Consider the following 21,058-nt stretch of genomic DNA (forward strand, 5'->3'; position numbering starts at 1 on the left):
GCAGGTTAAATGGAAAGGGAAGTGTTCCCATCATTACTGAGGGGACATGACCAGGTCCTGTTTGAGGTTGGCGGGACAACCTCTTGTTCTGCTGGTGACCTGCTATTACACGTGCGCACACATGCACACAAAGATCTGCTGAAGGGAGCGAACATACACACAAACTTGGCCGAGACCAGTGGCTAAACTAATACATGCAGACTGTATCTCTTTATTCCTGGTCAGACCCCGCAGAGGTTGGATGGTGCATATATGCATCAATATGAGTGTGAACAAAATCCCAGGTGTAGAATTTCTAATGATTGACAGTACAGACTAAAGGACCCCACCTTGGACCGTTGTGGTCCACCCTAACCGCCTCCACCCTTTGTGTCCTGATTGAAGACCATGATGGGCTGGGGGTCATTTGCTTTATTAAAGAGTGTGACTGAGTAACTGACCTCTATAAGCTGAGATGTGCAGAGTGATAATGCCTACAGCCAAATACCAACCGGGGGATTTGTGAGGCTAAGATCCAGTGCTCACATGAATTCACCACTGTCGGATCCGGAACCAACTGCACGGGTTATTAGAAAAAATAATGCTGAACCATCGTAAATGTCACATGGACAAGCTGAATCACTACTTTGTTCAAGCAACAAGACGATTTACAGTGCAAAAGTCCATCTTTTCATTTGCAATCACTGGTGTGTAACCTGTACAGGCTTGATGAACACTAAGACGGCGTGCTACAAAGACATGAGAGTGCAGGTGAACACGTCTTACTGCAACCCGAGGTCGAGACCGGTAACTGGACTGGTGCCTTGCAACACCCAGCCGTGTCCTGCCAGGTGAGACCCTCAGAGCATAGCTGAACCTTTATCACCAACCTCTCAAACCTGTTCTCTCAAAGACCAAATAATTGGACAAAAACCACTCAAGAAGGTTGTGCTTGTGTAAATTACCAAGAAAATATGCCTGGGTGCTTCAATTTAGACACCATTAACTATAGTCCATGAATAATTCATAAAAATATGTTTGGAATAAGACGAAATGGCCCTTATAAACTTCCAGATGTCATTGTTGCATCGTCCAGGTGGTTCTCTCTGGAACAATTTTGTGCAGTGCAGGTTTTTGCAAAGGACAGAAATATTTTGCAGTAACAGCTCGACATTGTGCATGAATGCCTTTGGAGCCAATTATGATGATGGAAGGTGGTCAAGCCCACCAGGTTGGTCTACTGCGATCAATATGCTCTACTTATTATCAGTTTTTCCATCTGTTTCTATCTTTTGTCCTCACTTTCCTTTTTCTGTTTAGTCTTTTTTGTCATCCCAGTTCCCTCCTGCCTTCCCTGTTTCCTTCTCTGTTCCTGGTCTGCAGCGCCGACACATCTGTTCTGTAATTTCTTGCCACACAGTGTCAGACAGGGCTGTTTATTGCTCACAGCGCTGACTGTATTCTTTCCCAGCCCAGCCAGGCACCTGTTCTATAATAATGACATTTGTCTCCCATGTAATGAAAAAGCACTTTTTGGCCAAAACATGTGTTTGAGGCATTGCGAACCGGATTTTCTGCACATGTCTCCACGCAGTTGAGCATAATACCTCACCAACTGTCAGGACTGGTTAGCTTCCGTCTTGATTTAATACAGCAGACCAGGCTCTTGTTATTCTTTTCCCATGTAGCATCATTCTGGGACCGATTCCCTGAATAAAAGACCAGCTTTACAGTCATATCACCCACCAGAGACAACATTTTCACCACTTCCACCATCTCCAGAACATATTGGTCTGTCCAAAGCCTGGTGATCATTAGATTTTTTTGGACTTTCCCACACACAATTATGCACCACACCAGAAACAAATGATCACACCTCCCTTCCAACCTGCTGTTGCCAAGACTTTGCTTTTTTCCCTCGGTGTTGCATAATATCCTAGCGCTCACGTAAGTGTGGCACCAAGACATTTTCGATGATGTTTGGCAAATCAGGGTGTATTTGTCTGAAATACAAGACCAAGGAGGGGCATGGGGGAACAGTTGGTATGGTTACAGCACTGAGGACATGGTTAGGGAGGAGTGATCTGGGTGACAGGCCAGACATGTGCTGACATACACGCACAGGCACACACAGGGGCAGCGTCTGCACTGCTGTGGACAGTTCCAGAAACCCTGCAAAAAGAGCTTTTATTAGAGAATATTACACATGTTTTTCAGCAGTTGGCAGTTGTCTTACAGAATTCATGTTTCAGGTGTAAGAAAAGGCAGCCAACACATGTATTATTCTATTTCTAACTAATAAAGGAACTGCAGAATACATCTTTATTTGCAGGTTAACAATAATAATCCAGAAGTTTCATTCCAGATCAGAAATCAAAAGATTATACTTACTTTTATCCAGATTTGCACTGATACACCTCACACAGAGAAATGTATTATAGATATAATGTGCTACACATAACCTCACAAAATGTGCATTTATTAATAAAACAGTGCTGAGTTATCATCCCACAAAAGGTGATTTAGAAAGAATGATAATGCCTGCAGCAGAGAACAAAAACATCAGTTTGCAACTTTATATCAAATAAAATTCTTTTTTGACATTTTTATACAGTGTGGATCCAAACTCCAACTCATATGGAGCAAATTAAACGCACCATTAAAATGTCTGCAGAGTAAAGGTAAAGATCGGTACACAGGACGGTTGAAGTGTAGTAGATTCCTGTCTCCCAAGAAATAACAAGAGCAACAATCTGGAGACTTTCGACAGCTGCCGTTGAGGTGTCAATTCCTCCGTGTCTCTATTCTGAGTGTTCTAACGTACACGGTTAGCAATGGTCTGAAATATCAGCCAAATGAAGTGGATACCCTGACAAGTTGTGCCTTGATTTATGAGCACAGAGGGGTTCGGTCGAGGCACTGACCTTATTGTGGTCAGTGCTACATGTAGATGTCCAGAGAACGCTTGTTGTTGAACGTCCAACTTTGACTTTTTACCCTGCTTGTAATAATTGTTTGGTTACGCTGCAGGCAAGTCGTCCATTTAACTTGTTTTTCGCGCTCTCATTATATGTTTACTATCTGAATATCCTTGCCAGGAAGGAAACCTTATACAGTGTATGTCCATCATGGACATTGTTAGTTTTGCAAACATAGACCTAACATGCACACTGAGGGTAGATCCAGCCTCAGGGATGTATTTGCAGCTTGCAAAACCTTTGATTTGACCCATTGGACAATTTAAAGAAGAAAAACCTATCACCCAATCCAAAACAAACTCCAAACAACCCTTTTAACTTAACAAGAACATAATATACAATACTGGACTACTCAGGCTTGTCGTTTCCAGGTCAGGAACATTTATGGGTGAATATTTATAGTGGTTAAGCAAACACACATCATTTGGACTGCCAAGAGAAAAGAAGTACAATCAGGGCTGCATTTTCCAAGAGGAAAAAATGAAATATTATGTCTTTGTTAAAGTTTAAAGCAAGCCAACGTGCCTGAGTTTGGACGTGTGCTCACAGTGAGTAATGAGGCCATTGTTGAGAATGGATCGTTAGCTAGTCTGAAAAACACTCAACTGGATGAGTTGTGAGGATGTTCTTGGAAAATCAAAACAATCATGAGTGTGTTCTCAGTCTTAGCGGGGACATGCTGACACAACTTTCCAACTTCCGACTCTGTTTCAATCGAAAGTGACCCAACCAAACTCATAAATCCAGCCCTGTGCAGCAGCAGCAGCATCATCATCCTCATCATCACTACCATCTGGCATCAGGGTCCCTGCCAAAGACAAACCAGTCCAGCTCTTGCATTAGGCTGAGGTTAGTGTGATGTATGCTCAATAAATTAGTAAGACCCTCTAAGGGTGTTATAAAATTTGAACTGGCTCTTGATAGGGAAAAGGTTCCCCACCCACATTCTGCTGTAGCTGACATTATGCGTCCAAAAGTGGAAAAAACAACAAACCAAAAAGCCTGGGCAGGGCAGAAGAAGAATGACGTCTGATTACTTTTACAAACACACTCTTACCTTTTCATCAAAATTCCCAAGGAGGTATTCTGACAGGCGCTATTAAACCCCACCCATGCCCAAATTTACAAAGAATTTTCAATCCTTGGACATATTTTTCTTTCCTTTTTTTTTAAATCATATCAATAGTTGTGACTATCGTGTTCCTGTTATTTAACCAGCATTGATGTTAAAGAAACTTAAGCTTTTGTAATGTCTTAAATTTAAATTTTTTTTTTTTTTAAGAGGCATCTACAGAGACTTTTTGATACTATTCCTGCTCAGTGTTCTGCATAAATCATTCCGTTGCCAAATCATTGGCAAATATGTGCAGGCTAGGGTTACAGCTGGGGGTCAGGTACTCAAAATATTTGCAATTGAAAAAGACATATTCAAATTTTGATTGGAAAATTACAGGCCACGCGTGTAATGTGCTAAGGCTAATTATATAATACTCCCCAAATGTTGCCGTCATCGCGGTAAAATCCAAACTGTTTGCCAGAATCCATCATTTTATTGAAAATCACGCTACATTCCATTAAGCTATGTTGGACTTAAACCACCAAACTTACACACGTTAATAATGCCTTACTATCTTAATGTATGTAAATTTGTTGGTTTAAATCCAACACTCCTCTGGGAGTTCACAGAAATCTGCCATCTAACAGTGATGAGGGAAAACTTCCTTTTAGGAAGAAAAAAATCCAGCAGCACAAGGAAATGATCACAGGAGAAACTGTCAAGAAGGACCACAGCAGCTCTGGAGGTCCAACAATGATCCGCGAGCACCTGCCAAACGAGAGCGCACCGAGGACCCTGGGGAAGATGTCAAATTAACTTTAATATGGACAGTGGAACGTTATGAAAAGAAGACAAGCATAGATTACAGAATGTGATTGTGCTCGTCCTGGCAACTGAATTAGGAATCATGGTTTTTGCACATGCATCAAGGTCATGAGGAAACAGTTGCTCTCAGCCAGACTGTTCACTCTCTATTTTCCCTTTTACAGTCGGCAATCAGACTAGTGTTAGAGACACTGACTGTTTCGCTTCTCTTAGTCACTACTTAACTGCTCAATCATCCATCAGGACCCTGTTAAGTCCGCCAGATGCTGCATTTTCCCTTCAGCAACACACACACACACACACACACACACACGCACATTCAGAAGCAGACATAGACATACACACACTTACTGGGCTGCAAGATCATTTGGAGGATTGGCACAACCCCGTCACCTTGTTTTGGTTCTTCTTTCTTATTCTCAGACAATCAGGGGCATAGGTGAGGTCGTAGGGGGTCATCGGGGCTTTTTGTCTTAAAACTAACTTTTTAACATGCACACACTATCTCACTCACACACACACACACACACTGCGCACATCTACATCCCTGCTCTGGTGAAATATCTGGATGTTAATGTGCTTCCCTCATATCTCCCCTTGCTTTGCTTTTTCCTCACTTTTGCTTACTTTCGCTCACATCTCTCCACTTACAAGGTTACACACATGAGTCATGTCAGCATCTACCTGCTAATGGGTTTGGCTTACCCTGGCTCGAGGAAGCAGTGATAACAGCAGCTGTAAAGTAATCTCGCAACTATTTGCTCTCTTCTCCTGCGCTTATCTCTGTCTTTATCTACAGCCTGCTTAAGCCTACCTCTGTGTGTGTGTGAGTGTGTGTGTGTGTGTGTGTGTGTGTGTGTGTGTGTGCGTGCGCACGTGTGTGAAATGTAAATTGTCCGCTCGTAAATCAGCTCAAACTGTTATTACGCGCAGTAAAAAGAATGCTTTAATGATACATAGTTGGTTTAACCTATTTCATTTGATTGATTCATTGATTTGATTTTAAGCCTTTAAACATTTTTGACATTAGGTGCACAAATATTTCCGCTAAACTCAGTTTTGGTCTTACTTCTCTGGTCTTCTCAGTACTTGCTCTTTCCTTATGCACTGAGGAAGGATGTGTTTGGAGCACAGCAGGCCACATTCAGGCTGTCCATCGCCGCTATTCTGATCTACATTCTGCTGCATCTGCACAGTCAGCCAGACTGGACATTGCATCATGGAATACGGTTTCTGATGCCGCTCGCGTTTGGAGCGTGATATCATTATGTCTCGCCATGTGGATGAAAATACCTATGTGCCAACATACGCTGTAGAAATCCACAAACACGGGGGCACGGTTATAAACGCCAGACGGGGGTTATATCATGTCTGCAGCGAGCTAGACAACATCATTTATCCTGCAGCATGATGTTTACTCAACACTCAGAGACATCCACAAAGACCAGCCAGGACAAGATCTGCAACTCGATACGGCGTTAATGAGTATAGGATTACGTCTTCAAAAAAGCCAATTGGATCCTTAAAGTAAAAGACTAAATTGAATATAGCTGCAACAAAAATGCAGAAGTTAAAATATCGTGTAAAATGCATTACGTTGAATTCCAGAACCCAGAGCCTGATCCCTCAACAAGCAAAAGTGGGAGTGGTACAGGCAAAGATCCGCTTGCTTGGGGTTTGTACATGCGGGTACATTTAGCGATGACAGAGTTCCTAACGTGGATTTGAGCACCTGCGCCTTCAGTTATGGATCACCGGGACAAAGATGCTTCGAGGAGTTACAAAGGAATGGGATCTAGGATTAAACCTGAAGAGGGGAAAAAAGGTCTAAAGATAATAAACTGTACTCTCTTAACCTGTGATGAGGCTGAAACCCCGAGGTTAACCAGAGTGGGGGTGTCCTGGATGGTGAGGTTTAGGTTACCGGTTAAAAGCCTGGTATTAGCACTGCAACCAGTCAACCATGAATGAATGCTAATACCCTGTAGACTTAAGATAGCACCAGTCCAGCGTGTCAGAGGTCATTCGTATTTAAAGGCTGGAGTTTAGCCACAGTAACTGATAGTTCCGTTTTAATCTTTAGAAGTATCTCTTGCAAAGTTGTTGGAGAGCAACAAAACATACACTTTAGTCCCACATGCTGTAAGTTTTCTAGGATTGAACTCGACTTTAGAAAAGTGCAGACTTTCTTACAGCAAAGGGACTGATCTAAATTTGTGTCTCACACAGCGAGCATACCATTTGTGAATCCCCAGAGGCCGTCTGAAAACGAGTGATTTAGGAGCCGCTTGTTGACTCAGCCGGTTTATGTTGTGTCATCCCAGCTGGTCTGTGGGAGAGTGGGGGGCATGCAGCCAGAGCTGTGGAGGAGGGGAGCACACCAGGCTGGTCCAGTGTATCCAGAGGACCAGCCAGACTGATGCAGACAACCTGTCCGATGCTCAGTGCATCCAACCCGCCCCGGCCAGGCGGCAGGCCTGCAACACGCACAGCTGTCCGCCAGTCTGGAGCACCGGGCCGTGGTCACAGGTAAGCCTGGATAAAAGGCTCCCCTGTCATATGAAAGAAACCTTCAAATGCGCTCACATCGATTTGTTACGTCTCTTACCTACAGCGGGACACGAAGCTCTTTAGCACATTTCCTTTGTCGCCTGAACCAAAGCAGCAACGTTTTCACCAATTTTTACGACTGTGATCTCAGCAGTTTTAAACCCTAAAATTCTCCCATTCTCTTATTGTGACTCGTGTCACTATTAAACTTTTTAATAGTCCTTTTTGAACCATCCATTATTCTCTGCCACAAATTGGGTCCAGTTTCCTTCCTCTCTGGTACCATGTGGCACAGCGTAGTGCGTCACCGCCCCCTGAATGGTGTGCACAGGCTGGACTGTCTCAAAGGAATACTTCTGGAAGTAGAGCACAGAGAACTTTGAATATGCTCTCTGCATTTACTGTATTTGGCCTGCAAAGAACTTCTTTATGCATTAAAACTGATTCAATGCCTGTATTATGCCCACTCTTGCAAACTCTTACATATTTAGCCAGCATTCATTTATAACACTGTTTGGTGGCGGCGCAGCATGGTGTAAAATGTCACGATTGTGTTGTATTTCCTTTTTTTGGCAGTGTTCCCGTAAGTGCGGCAGCGGCTTGAGAAAGAGGACGGTGCTGTGCACAAGCACCAAACCAGGTGTCGAGACGCGCACGTTGCCAGACAGTTTGTGCGCGGGCCTGCCAAAGCCCGGCAGTCAAGAATCGTGCTTCATCAAACGCTGCCAGAAGCTACGCAAAGTCCAGTGGTTCGTCTCCACATGGCAAGAGGTGTGTGTAAAAAAAAGAACCGTACGAAATAAACACTATTCAAAAAGTACCTCACATGTTTGAATCTTATGTAATATCATTCGGATTTCATCATCTAGTGTTCAGCGACATGCGGCCGTGGTTATCAAACACGCTTCATCAAGTGTGCGGAGAAGGTATGTTTGTCATTACTTGAATTGTGTTTACTCATAAGCGCATTTGTTCGGAGCCTTTTGTGTAAGGGAGTGTTCTTGCCGGCCATTACACACTCAAATTGGGCATTCTCAACACACAGCTTGGAGTGTTTACCAGCTGTCTGTCTACATGCCTTTTTCCTTTCAAAACCATTTTGTGCCGATGCATCTGAAGGAACATTTGCCACTCGTAGCAGATGTTAGCTTTGACAGCTGTAAGCTTGCTGTGACAGACACTAATAATGTGTGACAGCATTTTGCTAGTGGTTGCAGATGCTAACTTTGGGGTGGGCAGCGTTTTTGTTTTGAGGGGCAGTTGAAGTATGGAAGGGCCAAACCCTTTTATTTTTACAATTACCGTTAGAGCATGGGCTAACCACAATTTCTGTAGCTTTGTAGCATGATTGAAATGTTCAGTAGAACATTTGTTTTTCATATCATGTACTACAAACATGGCAAATCACTTTCTTTGTAATTAGTCTTGTCATAAAGTTTGCAGATCGCTTGAAACCGGCAAGCTAATAACTGCAAATGCCTAATGTTGTTTAACTTATCTTTTTGTTAAATATTATAATGGCTGAGATTATGTTTATGGTAAGAATAATGCTGTCATTTTCATTTCATTTTTCTTTTCACATTAAAGGACACTGCTGGCAAATACAGAGAGCTCACTGACAAAAAGTGCCACCATGTACCAAAGCCAGCCGTCGAGCTCCAAAGGCCCTGCGTCCTGAAGGAGTGTCCTGTCCGCACTACCCCAGCGCTCCATCGATGGAGCCCCTATCACCATACCTTCCCACAGCCCCTTCCTCACCCTCCACCTCCAGCAGAATGGAGGTCTTCTCCGTGGTCTCAGGTATGCTAACCTAACGGCAGGATTGCAGCCGGACAGCAGCATTCACACTGTTTTCTCTGTGCTCTCCACAGTGCACGGTGACGTGTGGAGGAGGCGTGCAGAGTAGGACTGTCCAGTGTCTGGTCCAGGGAAAACCCTCTTCAGGCTGCGCCTTCCATCTTAAACCACTGATCTCACAGGCCTGTAACACCAACTTCTGTCCACAACCTGACAAGAAAGGTACCATCATGCTGCTATCATTGAGTAAAGGGGAAGGTATTAACTTTTGGAGGTGAGCCAACAAGGTATCTTTCTTTTTTTTACCTCAGATGTGGCTTGTAGGGATTACTTCAACTGGTGCTACCTGGTTCCTCAACATGGAGTGTGCAACCACAAGTTCTACGGCAAGCAGTGCTGCCAGTCCTGCTCAAACTCAAACCTATAATCTCAGCCCATCGCCACAAAGGTGTCCCCACTCGGATGTCTTTGTCTTCCTTTGGCACGTGGCGGGCGAGGACATTACGGTAGAAGTGTGAGAGGATCTCAGTGCCATTTCTTTTCCCCGGGATGCCGGACATCTGGAGACGAAAAGCTGATGCTGACATCACTGCGCAGGAATGCGATCAGGACAATGCGACTAAAGGAAAAGATTATGAGGAGGAACTCGCAAAATGGGAATCTTGATTAAAGCAAATAGGACTGACGTGTTCAAGGGAAACCGAAAACCTGCAGACTCCCAGCTTTGTTTATACAGTTGATGTAACTGCACAGATCTGTACCAAGGACGCCCAACATCCCCGTTCAAACAAAGACCAATGATGGCAGGCCAACAGGAAAAAAAAAAAAAATCCCGACTTTCAGAAATAAGCACCCAACAGCTCATGCTCCATTCCCCTCTGCACTACATTCACAATGGGTTGGAAGTTTGGTGGTCTGATGATGAAAAGGGATGTTTCGGAGAGCCTGATTTTACCCCATGGCTTGATAAATAGGAAACAGGCCGGCGGATGCGAGGGCTTCTCGATTCTAATCACGTTAAGAGATGAAAGCTCTACAAACACTATTGCTCAGAGGTGGGTCGAGCCCGTGTGAACTGACTCTCATTCTCAGTGGTGCTACAACGTCTTCAGCCACCAAATCAATGTGAAACCGATGAATTGTGTGACCCCGTGTACAGTATTGTTTTATTTATTGACTTTACATCACAGCATTGCTGGAAGACTGTATTGATTAGCAGTATAAATGTGTCCTTCATTATCCACATAAATCCCATTACTTTATTCTTTCCTATTACGTTGTCATTAGAGTTCATGCTGACAATTTGCACCTTTTTTTATTTTTTATTCAAAGCATTTATTGTATTTTATGAAGAAAAGCCCAATTTAACGACCAGAGACACAGTTCAAATTTCCCCAACACCATCGAACATTTGTTACATACATCCTGATTCTGCATGCATCAATATGGCACAAACATAATGTATTACATGTTGGTTATGGTTTCAAAGCAATGGTGGCTGATGCTTAATGTGATTTCTTTTTTTTTACAGTGTAAGTAAACGAAATAGCAATAAAAAATGAGTTTTTTTTCTTTTTTTTGTGGTATTGTTCCTGAATTCATTCCAGGTTTTTTTTATTTGTTTATTTTTTAAATTAGTTCAATTTAAAGGAGGAAAAGAGTGTAAAAAAAACAACAAATATAAATCATCGGGATAAAAATAACAACTACAATTGCTGTTGCAGTAAAGTGGTCTGAACTGCATTTATGCATGAATGAGGCCATAATTATTATTAATTAACATCAATTACCCAATAAAACAATGACCTCAACAAAATTTCCAGAGCAACAGTGAACTTGAAGGGCACACAGAATCATGCGTTGCTCTTTGGATGCTCACGGCACCGTCTTACCCCACAAGCCAGGTTCAAATGATTGTATCCACAAGAAATACAAGAGGAGCCAGATGAGGTGGTTGGGACATCTGAATAGGATGCCTCTTTGGTGAGATTATCCCATCTGCGGGCCTGGGAAGACCCAGGATTATGTCTCTCAGCTGGTCGGGGAACATCTCGGGATTCCCCCAGAAGAGCTGGACCAAGTTACCGGGCAGAGGTCAAGTCTGGCCCTCTCTGCTGAGGCTACCGCCCCAGTGAGACGGACGGATGAAGAAACTGGTCTGGTTTTGCCATTTCATAAATAAGCCCATCACTGTGCGCTGCTGTACTTATGCTAGCGCCCCGGCTAGCAGCAACACCACTATGATATTAGTTGTTTCAACACATCTGACACATTGTGTCCACGCGATGCTCTTTAGCTGTTACTCATCAAGCAGTGACGACGTGAGGTTCCCAAAACAAAATCTCCATTGTCATAATCCCTGGGGGCAGGGTATGGGAGGAGAGGAAGAGAAGAGCGTGGGGAGACATAAAAAATAAAGAAATAAAGTAGATGTGGGGCAGCAGAGGAAGAGGGAGGGCATCCATGAATTTGATGCTGTCAGAGAAAAATGTTGTGAGAACGAGGAGTGAGCCATGCAGAGGTGGGTACAGAGTCAAGTTGTTTCTTTTCTCTTGGTGACAGTCACGGTGGCGAGATGCTGATTTAGAGCTGGCCGATCAGCTGTGGGTACATTTGTGGTCATGCATTTGCTATTGCTTGCGGATGCAGCAATGAAAGCAATACCACATACTTATGTAAGCACATAAACAAAGACAAAGACCCAGAGGTTTTGTGGAATGTACAGATATCAGCCACTTTTGAACCCACATTGTATCAAGCCTTAAACGCTTTTACCAAACAATAAAAATCCACAAAATTGAAAAATCTCTTCTGTGGTCACAATATTTTAACCACCCAACTGTATCCAGACAATGATGTGTGGCTTCACATCGAATCCAAAGGAGCAAGCCAGGAAAATAATTAAAATAGAAATGAAGAATTTAAGGTCCTCTTTGTCTGATCAAATGTGGTCATGTGTTTGTGTCATGAGAATTTCTCTTGTTCATGCCATTTAGCATTCAAATACTGTCATTATTTCACACACTTTGTTAGACCTGATGTAGTTTTATCTCTGATTTGACTTAACAAAGAGAGGTGCAGAACCAAACTCTCAAAAAAACGATTATAATATGCTGACACAGTGCTATTGATACGATCAATGCTTACTACAAAATGACAACGGTGATCAAGATAAATCATGTGACAAGTGTTATTTCACAGAAGCAGCCAAGAGGATTATCTGTCACAGGAGTGATGGGACGAGAGAAAGCACTTCAAGAAAATATGCTATCTCAAACTGCATCTGTTTGGAGAGAGTTGTGTTTTAGCCTCAAGGCTAAGCTGAGCTAAGAAGGTTCATCTATGGTTACAGGGTTATTACCTTTCCATCAGGATACATTGACAGCTGTTGCCCATAGCCTTTAATTTATTCCTCTCAGCTTTTGGTTCAAGACAGCATAGACCTTCCATCTATATACAAATCAATACCCATAGATATCAATGACCACAAATATACTTTCATGTATTCTATTTCTTTTTAAAAAAAAATTATTTTATTTTTTTGCTGCACCTTGGGCCTTAATGTAACTTTGGAATGGAAAATTACTTTAGCATTGTGTTTTTAATGATTTTAAAACAAATGTTCATTTCACCTTCTGTGTTTTTAATAAGTGTTTTGAATAATAAAGCATATTGCGTTCCCTCGCGTGCAAAATTTGCTGATTAAAAGTGTTAAAAATAATACTGTACTGTCCTTTTCCAGCATTTCACACGTGGTGAGAGCACTACCCCTACCGGGCAAATATTGGTATTGCATATTGCACGAAAGAAACGCCCTCGTACGCCCCAAAATACTGCCTGACAAAAACAACTAAAGTCGTATTTTTGGTGATGGACTTTCAAAAAAATCAACTAAATACGCCACTTTCTCGTTCATACATAAAGAAACGTGAATGCACTTTGTAATAACATAGCCAAATATGCGCATCATTTGGTTTTATTTTCTAGGCATTCACGAAAACACGCTTTGTGGGGTCCTACTTTGGGTCCTGGCGCAACGTGAGAGACGCGGAATGTGCAGTTGTTTTGAAACATGAACGTGCTGTTGGAAATTTATTTCAATCTTTTCTTCTCCACCTGGTCTTCGTGGATCCAATACAAATCAAGGCTTTTCTCGGAAACGGTCTTACCATGATGCCGGGAGACACTCAGTCCAGTGCTTTACCGATCGCGGCGGACGCGACAGTCGGAACCTGTCAAAACTGTGCAGTCTTGCACCAGGTCAAATCACCGATCTATTGTCCATATTTTTTAGTTATAGTTACTTTTAACCGTTGTCCAGCAATATATTAATTGGAACCTCCTCTGTTGTTCTGAATTTGATTAATTTGTGTGTTTTTGTCTTTTATTTCAGAACCTGAACGAATATGTTTCGTCATTTTTAGCACTGAAACAGAAGATAGCTGTTTCAGAGTGAGTGTTGACATGAACTTCTGCCATTGTGACGGAGACGATGTTTCCATAACAAATCCTTTAAAAGACGTAATTTTTTTACTATTTATTTCGTTTTGACTTATTTTGTAACCTTGCTGGGATTTCTGTGAACTGTAGGGTAAAAGCGATTTTTTTCGACGCTTGACTGTGGTTATTACCTATGTTATCCGTGACATTGCTTGACTGCTATAATGAATCCAAATATGGTTTCTGCAGTGACTCAATCAGACTACAACAAACACTTGAAGAGTTGCAGATCCGACTGGTAACCTTAGAGAAGAAGACAGCAGATTATGAATCCCTACAAGCAGAGCTGGAAGAGAAGCAGGTACACTTTCTAGAATACCCATTTTGATAAGAGTTGATGTCAAGTCACAATAATGAGATGTGTTCTGAGATGTTTGTTGTTTTTATAGGATGCTCTTAAAACCTACACACAGATGTCAGAAGAATTTGGAAAACTAAAGCAGGAAAATGGCAGAACGCTAACAGAGTAAGAAACAATTATTTCTATCAGTGCAGCCTGCAGATATGGATGATTTTATGGTGTTAAAATATTAAACTGACTATATTTCAGGAAACAAATACTTGAAGACCAGTTGAAAGATGCAAAAGGTACATTGCACCCCAATCTCACTGCTAAGTTAAAACAAAAGGTTTAATATATGGTACAGTCATTAATTGCATTGTTTTTGGACACTGTTAGAACTAACAGAAACCCAGTCACTTGAAAATGCAAAGCTGATGAGGGAAAAGGCTGTTGTTGAAAACGATCTGTTGAAAACACAGGTAAAAAACAAAAAGCACATACATTTAATAGATTTTATTAGGATTTAAGCCACAGTTATACACATGTTCAACAAAGAACTCATAATAATGCTGTACTTTTTGGGATTTCTGTCCTCTTCAGACACTGTTGAAAAAATCTCAAGAACAAGCAGATCAGGTTGAAAAATTGAAGGAAGAAAATGCCAACATAATAAACACGTAAGAACTTATAATTGGCATGTGTTCATTGTGCTTGTATCTGAATTAACCGTGTAAATGTTAACTTTATTTTGTTATCTTCAACAGAAAAAGCAGACTTGAAACAAAAGTTACACAGCTTGAAGGTTCGTTTTGAACATTCGTCTAGTTTTACTGTATCTAAATGAATACAATCTCTCCATATGTTAAAGGAACTTTTAATGGTTTATTTCAGACTCCATTTGCAAACAGAATAATCAAATAGCTCAGCTGAGTAAAGAGAAGAATCAACTAGAGAGAAAGATTGATGACCTTCAGGTGCAGTAATGTCTTTTATTAAGTCTTAAATGTGCAAATGTATCTTTAGTTCACTTTTATCTTTCATTTCAATATGCAGGTGAGACTCATAAAACTGGAAAAAGAAAAGAGAAAAGGTAAACAGCAGTTTTGGTATTTCAATTTTTTTTTTCAATAATACATTCAAATTGAAATGATATCTATATTATTTCTTTCCAGAATATAAGAGCACGTCAACTCAAGCAGTTGCACCCAAGGAGCCTAAAGTAGACAAGGGTGAGCCATGGGCTTCTGTTGTTATTTAAAAAACGTCAAACAGGCACTTACTCTTAAAGTCTACGAACGGGTTTTGATTTAGGGCTCAGTCTGTAGAGGACTGGGCTGAGAAGCAGAGGGTTCTCAGGTCAAGCTCCTGTGTAGACCAAATGTGGAAGGTGTTTTGGTAGTAGCCGGAGGTGCCAGAACGCTTTCGGAGGGCTGCTGAGGTAACCTTGAGCAAGGCACCAAACCCCCAAATGCTCACATAGGACCCTGCGATGAGCTGGCGACTCATTCAGGGGTGTATCCTACCTTCGTCCATATGCAACTAGAATAAGCACCAGAACCCTCCCCATGACCTAGAAAGGGATAAAGGGGGCAAGAAAATGAAAAATGAAGGTTTTGATTTAACAGTAGTAGTTTTGACTCATGTTTTGTGTGTCTTTTCAGAAAAAATACGAATGCTGTTAGAGGGTTTATGGGCATGTGTAGAAACTCAGCAGCAGGACTCAGAAAACCAACTGCATTTCAGAGGTAAGGCATCATTAAGCCCCTTTTGTTATATCTATGAGCTCATATGTTTGTCTTCTTACTGTTGTCAAATACTTCTTATTGGTTTAATTTTACTCTTATGACTTCCCAATTCTAGAGTCCAGGCCCAAGCAAATTCGACTGCCTTCACCTCAACACGAGCAGCGTTCTAGTCTGAGTTACACGTCCCCCTCTGCAACGCACACTAGTAGAGAAACCTGCAGTTTTCCAGCGCACTCCGATCCAACTTTGACACGGATCAACCCTCCCGGATCAACTCCGACCAGTCATCAAGCACATCTGCCATCACAAAGTGCAAAGAAGGAAAAACACAGCCCTAAGAAGGAACACAAAAATAAGCAGCCATTGGAGGACTTTATCAACAGCCCATTTTCCTTAGAGGATGTAATGACGCTTTTCAAACCCATGCCTTCCTGCATATCACCCCTTCAAGATTTGGTAAGAATTTAGTTATTATACATGTAAATATTGCATTTAAAATAAAGGGTCTTATTGTGAATCTGTCCATAATAAGATGAACAGAGTATTTTTACTAATTTATTTTGAGCTTTTTAAATATATACCAGTCAAGCTGTCATCATAAGTCATTTTGTTTTTGTGGTTTCCTGGCAGGAAGCAGAGATTGAGTCTATGGAAATCGATAAAGGAGAGAAGGAAAACCATCTGCTACCTGCCAGTACTTCAATTTCTCCTCAGAAGAAAGAGTCTGTGGTCATTACTTTAGAGTCAAAGTGTGAAAACTCCCCTGCAGCACCAATACCAGAGAGTTCGGACTTGCTCGTGGCCACCACACAATCAAAGGAACAGAATTCCAGCGGGAATGTTTCCATAGATGTGGAAGCAAATGAGATGAGTGGCATTACTATAACGAATGGCAACCACAGTACAGATGAAGAAATGCATCATGACATGCAAACAGAACAGGAGTCAGCAGCTTTGGATGTATCGCCATCACTGTCTTCTTCCACATCAGACAAAATGGGTTTGTGCAAGGTGCTGTCAGCTGAGAAAAGTCAACAGACCCCTAAAACTCCCCCTGAATTGTGTGAACCTGAAGATGCTTCTGTAATCCTGGAGGATGATCAGTCAGAGTTCGTTCCAAAGATGGATATAAGCCTTTCTGCTCAGAATGTTGACAAAACAGCCATTGTGGTTGGAGGAGAATCACCCAAAGGAAATGACAAGACTGAACAAAAGGGAGATGCGCTGTCAGGAACCCCTAACTGTTCTCTCTCAGCAGTAACCGAAATGAGAGAGGCTGTAAATGAAGAACAAACAAGCCATTTGGACTCTGGATTACGGGTGGGCAGTCGAGATTTCTCAGTCCTAAAGGCGCAGGAAGATGAATGCCTTGATACAGACGCTGATATGCAAAACATGGTGCCTGCTATGTCCAGCAACAGCGATGGCAAACAAACTGCCTCAAAGACAATTGCTGAACAAAGACTTGGTAATGTACCCATGACACAAAAGGAAGGAAGGAAGGAAGAAGATGGAAAAGATGCTGGAGAAACTTCCTGCACTGTAACCTTTAGATCAGAGTCTCCAGTTGATGCTGAGCTGAAGGTTAAAGATGGTGAGAAGGAATCTGTTCAAGGCAAATTGGAAACCTTGTCAAAAGCAGAGACATCAGTGGCTGAAAGTCTAGAAGACAGCAGTGCTTCACCTGGCTCCCAAGAGACAGAAACTATAAACTGTAAGTCACTGAAAGACAGCACACACTCCATCTGCAGGAGGCTGAGCCCAGTATGTTTGTTTCCTACTGTGACAGTACAGGGTTTGGAAGGTCAGCCAAGCTCAGAAAATCACCAGATCGCTGTGAGCATTTCACCACACAAAAACACTCTCTGGTCTGAGAGTAATTGCAAGGAAGATGGCAACGCTCAAAAGGCCACTCTTAAAGACTCGCCTCAAGAGACCAAAAGTAAGAGCAGGAGAAAAAAATGTAGATCGAGCACTGTTAGTCCTGCTCCGTCGGTAATGACGAGGGCTGCCACCAAAAATAAAGAAAGTAAGAAAGGTCGAAATTCAACAGAGGGGGTTGAAAAACAATGCCCGCAAATAGTCGGAGAGGAAGACCCTGACGCAGTGGCAGACTTGGCATCAGCTCAAGCAGAGTACCTGGGCATGGTTCACTCCGATATGGGCCCTCCGCTTCCACGTCTCCTAACCCCGCTGACTACGCCTCCAAAAGTCGGAAAATCAATCCATCCCAGGCAGGCGATAGGCAAACTCTCATTTCCCTCACCAATGGAGGGAACGTCCTCGCCCTCTACACCCACCCAGTCTAACGGAACGCCAACTGGCCAACAGCCGAGTTCCTCGTCCCTGAACAGTCCACTCCATCCAAACGGAGTCCCCTCATCGCCGCTCCAGTTTGGCTCTGCCACTCCCAAACACGCTGTGCCAGTTCCAGGTCGCCTGCCCTTAACAGCCATGAGTTCTCCGTCATCTTCTTCCAGTCCGTCTCAGGAAAACTCCATGAGGATTCTGGACACCATGTACCCAGAGCTTTCTGCCCACGGCCGAACTCTGAGCATCCTCAGGGGGAACGTCAGCCTCGGCATTTGTTCTTCAGCCAGCGGAACGTCACCCGTGGCATCAATCAGCCAGGTGTCCTGCTTTAAAACGGTGAACTCCACTTCAACCGCTTTCACCAAAGCTGACGCGAGAGGGACGAAGAGGCATATCGACCCATTTCCTGAGCCTACAAACAGCAAATGCGTCAGGGTTGGTGACGGCTCTGACGCTGCCACTCGCAAGCAGGCACCTTCGTCGAGCAGTGACGAGGACACCGCATCACCCCTGACTTCAAAGTTGAACCAGCTCGCACATGGGACAGCCACCACATCTGCGGATGACAGAGAACATTCTGAGGAAAAGCTTATAGAAGGTGCCTTACAGAAAATTGAGCAACAGTGTTTTGATCTGCTGCCTGTGATCCAGAGCCACCTCTATGTGGGAAACAAGCCCAAAAAGCCTGTATTAAGGAGTGAGGAAATTGAGGTAATATCAGAGGTCTGCCAGAACAGCCTGGTGAGTATATTTCTTTAGTTTGAAGCAGGTTTAAATGTAACAATTATGCTTGTTAACTTTACGGTTTCATTATCTCACTTTTCTTTGCAGCCTAAGGCAGATGGTTTGATTTGTGCCATCTTGAACAAACTGAAAACGGGGAGAAGAGAACTCGACACAAACTGCATCCAGGCACTCTGCAGAGTCTACACAGGCATCTGTAGGCAGAGGAATGATTGGGAGAAGGCTCGCGTCCTGGCCTACAGCATTCTCACTGAAGGTCAGCCCTCTTTCTACCCTCATCGCTCGCACACTGTAAAGCCTTTATTTGACTTTTTGCCTAGCAACCTACAAATGCCCTAAATACGTCACCTCGGTGAAGGCATCAAAGCTCTTATTGGCTTTTTTTTTTTTTGGTTTCTTCCCTGCAACAGATTTCCCAGATGCTGCTAAGTTGATTTTGTTCATGGTGACAACGTGGCCCGGTCTTCTCACACACCGCAGTTCTCTGTGTCAGGCAATACATGCCGTCACCAAACTGAAGGCAGAAAAACGGCTGCTCAGCTGCCTTTCGGCGTTCCTCGGATGGGAAAAGGTGAATTTATGTCTTTCAGGTCAGCAAATGTGTGAAAGGGTTGACTTTAAGTAGAAGGAGCATTCAGAATTTGCCTTTGTACACTGCAGAATCCTCCCTGTGACATCGACCAGCTGATCTCCAAAACACTGTCTGATATTCAGTCTGGATCGGATCTGTCTTTCACCAAGCACAGCCGCTACGGGGACGACCTGGGGGCCGCTGCTTGGGAGCGTGTCTTGACTCTGCACCTCCTGTGTTCACACAAGAAATGGAAGTGGACCTATGAACATGTATTGGGGTATGTATGGTTTTTTTTGTTCAGTTGATGCTGATAATAGGTTATAATTGTGTAAGTATAATCAGTGGCCGTATTCCAAAGCTAAACTGTTTTTGGTTGTTCTGGCAGCAACAAGCTTTGGCCTCTAATGAACGCTTGGGTCGCACAGCCGAGAGATAAACAATCACCCATTTCCGATGCGACCGTCGCCACCGTACTCCGACTCATCGGTCAGTTATTTTGTCATATCTGCGTGTGGATATTGACCTGAAGTGTCGTTTGAGATGCACGGCTGATAGTCTGGTGTCATTTTCTCAGGCCGTCTCAGTCAGCTGGGAATCAGAGAGCAGCTCGCTTCATCCGTGTTAACCGTCGCCAATGTTATTAATACGTTTGGCAGACATGCGTCAGCTGAAGGTATGAGTCATGAGCAGTTTCAAAATTATTTCATGGTTTATAATGATGGCATGAATAAGAGGAAATGATCGGAAGTACTGAATGTATTTTCACCAATCCTATTATGCCTTTTCTTTTGTAGGAGTGCCATGGAAAGTCCAGTTATCAGCTATCTACTGCATCCATGACCTTTCTCCCACCAACCCCAAAGAAGCCTTGGGTGCTATGGCTGAATGGAGGGGAGAAACAACTGGCATCGTCCCACCTGCTGTTACCAGCTGCATTAACCAATTAGCTTCTGTGTGCAGACAGGTCAGGAGCTGAAAGCAGCTCATCAGTGTCTTTTAGATTCAATTATGAATGATCCCACAAGGCCCTCAAATGTTCATTTTTAACTTTAAGATCTGTAGATCTATTGTTATGCCACTTGACCAAATTATATCTGTACTCTTCAAAGTGTCTCTGAATGATCACTCTGTCTTGGCCAAGGACTGTTTTTGTGCATTTACTTTAAATTCACATGTTTGGTTTTGTAGCTTTTGTAGCATTGTTTTTTTTAGCCTTGGACTTGTAAAATTTGCCTTTCTGCAGAATTTAAATCATTCACAACAACTAATTCATGTACTAGCTTAACTGCCTGTTTTGGTGTTGATCAAAAGCATTTTTCTATATCTAAAAGTGTGTTTTACTGTTCTGTAGTGTCATGGCTGTAAATGTTTGCTTTCAATGCTTTGCTCGGACATTTGTAAATATGACATTTATGTTTGTTTCATGCAAAATGTGTTTACCTGTTATGTACAGTTTGCAGTTTATCAGGTAATTTATTTTTCTAATTAAATACATTTTGAACGATTTACGAAACGTGTTATCGATGTCTTTTCCGGAAGTCGCCTTCAAAACAAAACGTCTTCAGAACAAAACGGCATTGATAATGAAATAAGTGAAAACCGCAGTAAATCTAATTAAAACAGCACACAAACAATAAATGGACACACACCTGTGTCCCGGCAACGCATCGCATTCATGCTTACTCTCATTTAAAATTTCTGAAGCGTTAAATG

The 21,058-nt window shown here is 42.6% G+C and overlaps 2 protein-coding genes across 3 annotated transcripts in view; both read left to right on the plus strand.

Annotated features, from left to right (window-relative positions):
* LOC130532798 (A disintegrin and metalloproteinase with thrombospondin motifs 16) overlaps positions 1-10,763 on the plus strand; it is a 35,207-nt gene extending 24,444 nt beyond the window's left edge. Inside the window, exons 18-24 of the mRNA XM_057045653.1 lie at positions 704-830; positions 7,164-7,368; positions 7,966-8,160; positions 8,259-8,315; positions 8,977-9,189; positions 9,261-9,408; positions 9,498-10,763. Of these exons, the coding sequence (XP_056901633.1) occupies positions 704-830; positions 7,164-7,368; positions 7,966-8,160; positions 8,259-8,315; positions 8,977-9,189; positions 9,261-9,408; positions 9,498-9,613 (1,061 nt within the window). The 3' untranslated portion in view covers positions 9,614-10,763. The remainder of the gene's footprint in view (positions 1-703; positions 831-7,163; positions 7,369-7,965; positions 8,161-8,258; positions 8,316-8,976; positions 9,190-9,260; positions 9,409-9,497) is intronic.
* A 2,443-nt stretch (positions 10,764-13,206) lies between these two features.
* Positions 13,207-20,858, plus strand: ice1 (KIAA0947-like (H. sapiens)). Of its 2 annotated transcripts, XM_057045053.1 has the most exons (20): positions 13,207-13,446; positions 13,580-13,638; positions 13,876-13,987; positions 14,076-14,152; positions 14,237-14,274; positions 14,366-14,448; positions 14,570-14,646; positions 14,734-14,771; positions 14,861-14,943; positions 15,023-15,059; positions 15,142-15,198; positions 15,631-15,714; positions 15,830-16,170; positions 16,345-18,768; positions 18,859-19,027; positions 19,182-19,342; positions 19,432-19,622; positions 19,731-19,831; positions 19,920-20,018; positions 20,140-20,858. In XM_057045053.1, the coding sequence occupies exons 1-20, from the start codon at positions 13,357-13,359 to the stop codon at positions 20,319-20,321; spliced, it is 4,503 nt and encodes a 1,500-aa protein (XP_056901033.1). In that variant the 5' UTR covers positions 13,207-13,356; the 3' UTR covers positions 20,322-20,858. The 2 variants fall into 2 exon arrangements, with proteins under 2 accessions (XP_056901033.1, XP_056901034.1); XM_057045054.1 differs by lacking the exon at positions 13,207-13,446 and having other exon boundaries at positions 13,582-13,707.
* Positions 20,859-21,058: the final 200 nt, after the last annotated feature.

This window comes from Takifugu flavidus, chromosome 10 (assembly GCF_003711565.1).
Source record: "Takifugu flavidus isolate HTHZ2018 chromosome 10, ASM371156v2, whole genome shotgun sequence".
Taxonomy (NCBI): domain Eukaryota; kingdom Metazoa; phylum Chordata; class Actinopteri; order Tetraodontiformes; family Tetraodontidae; genus Takifugu; species Takifugu flavidus.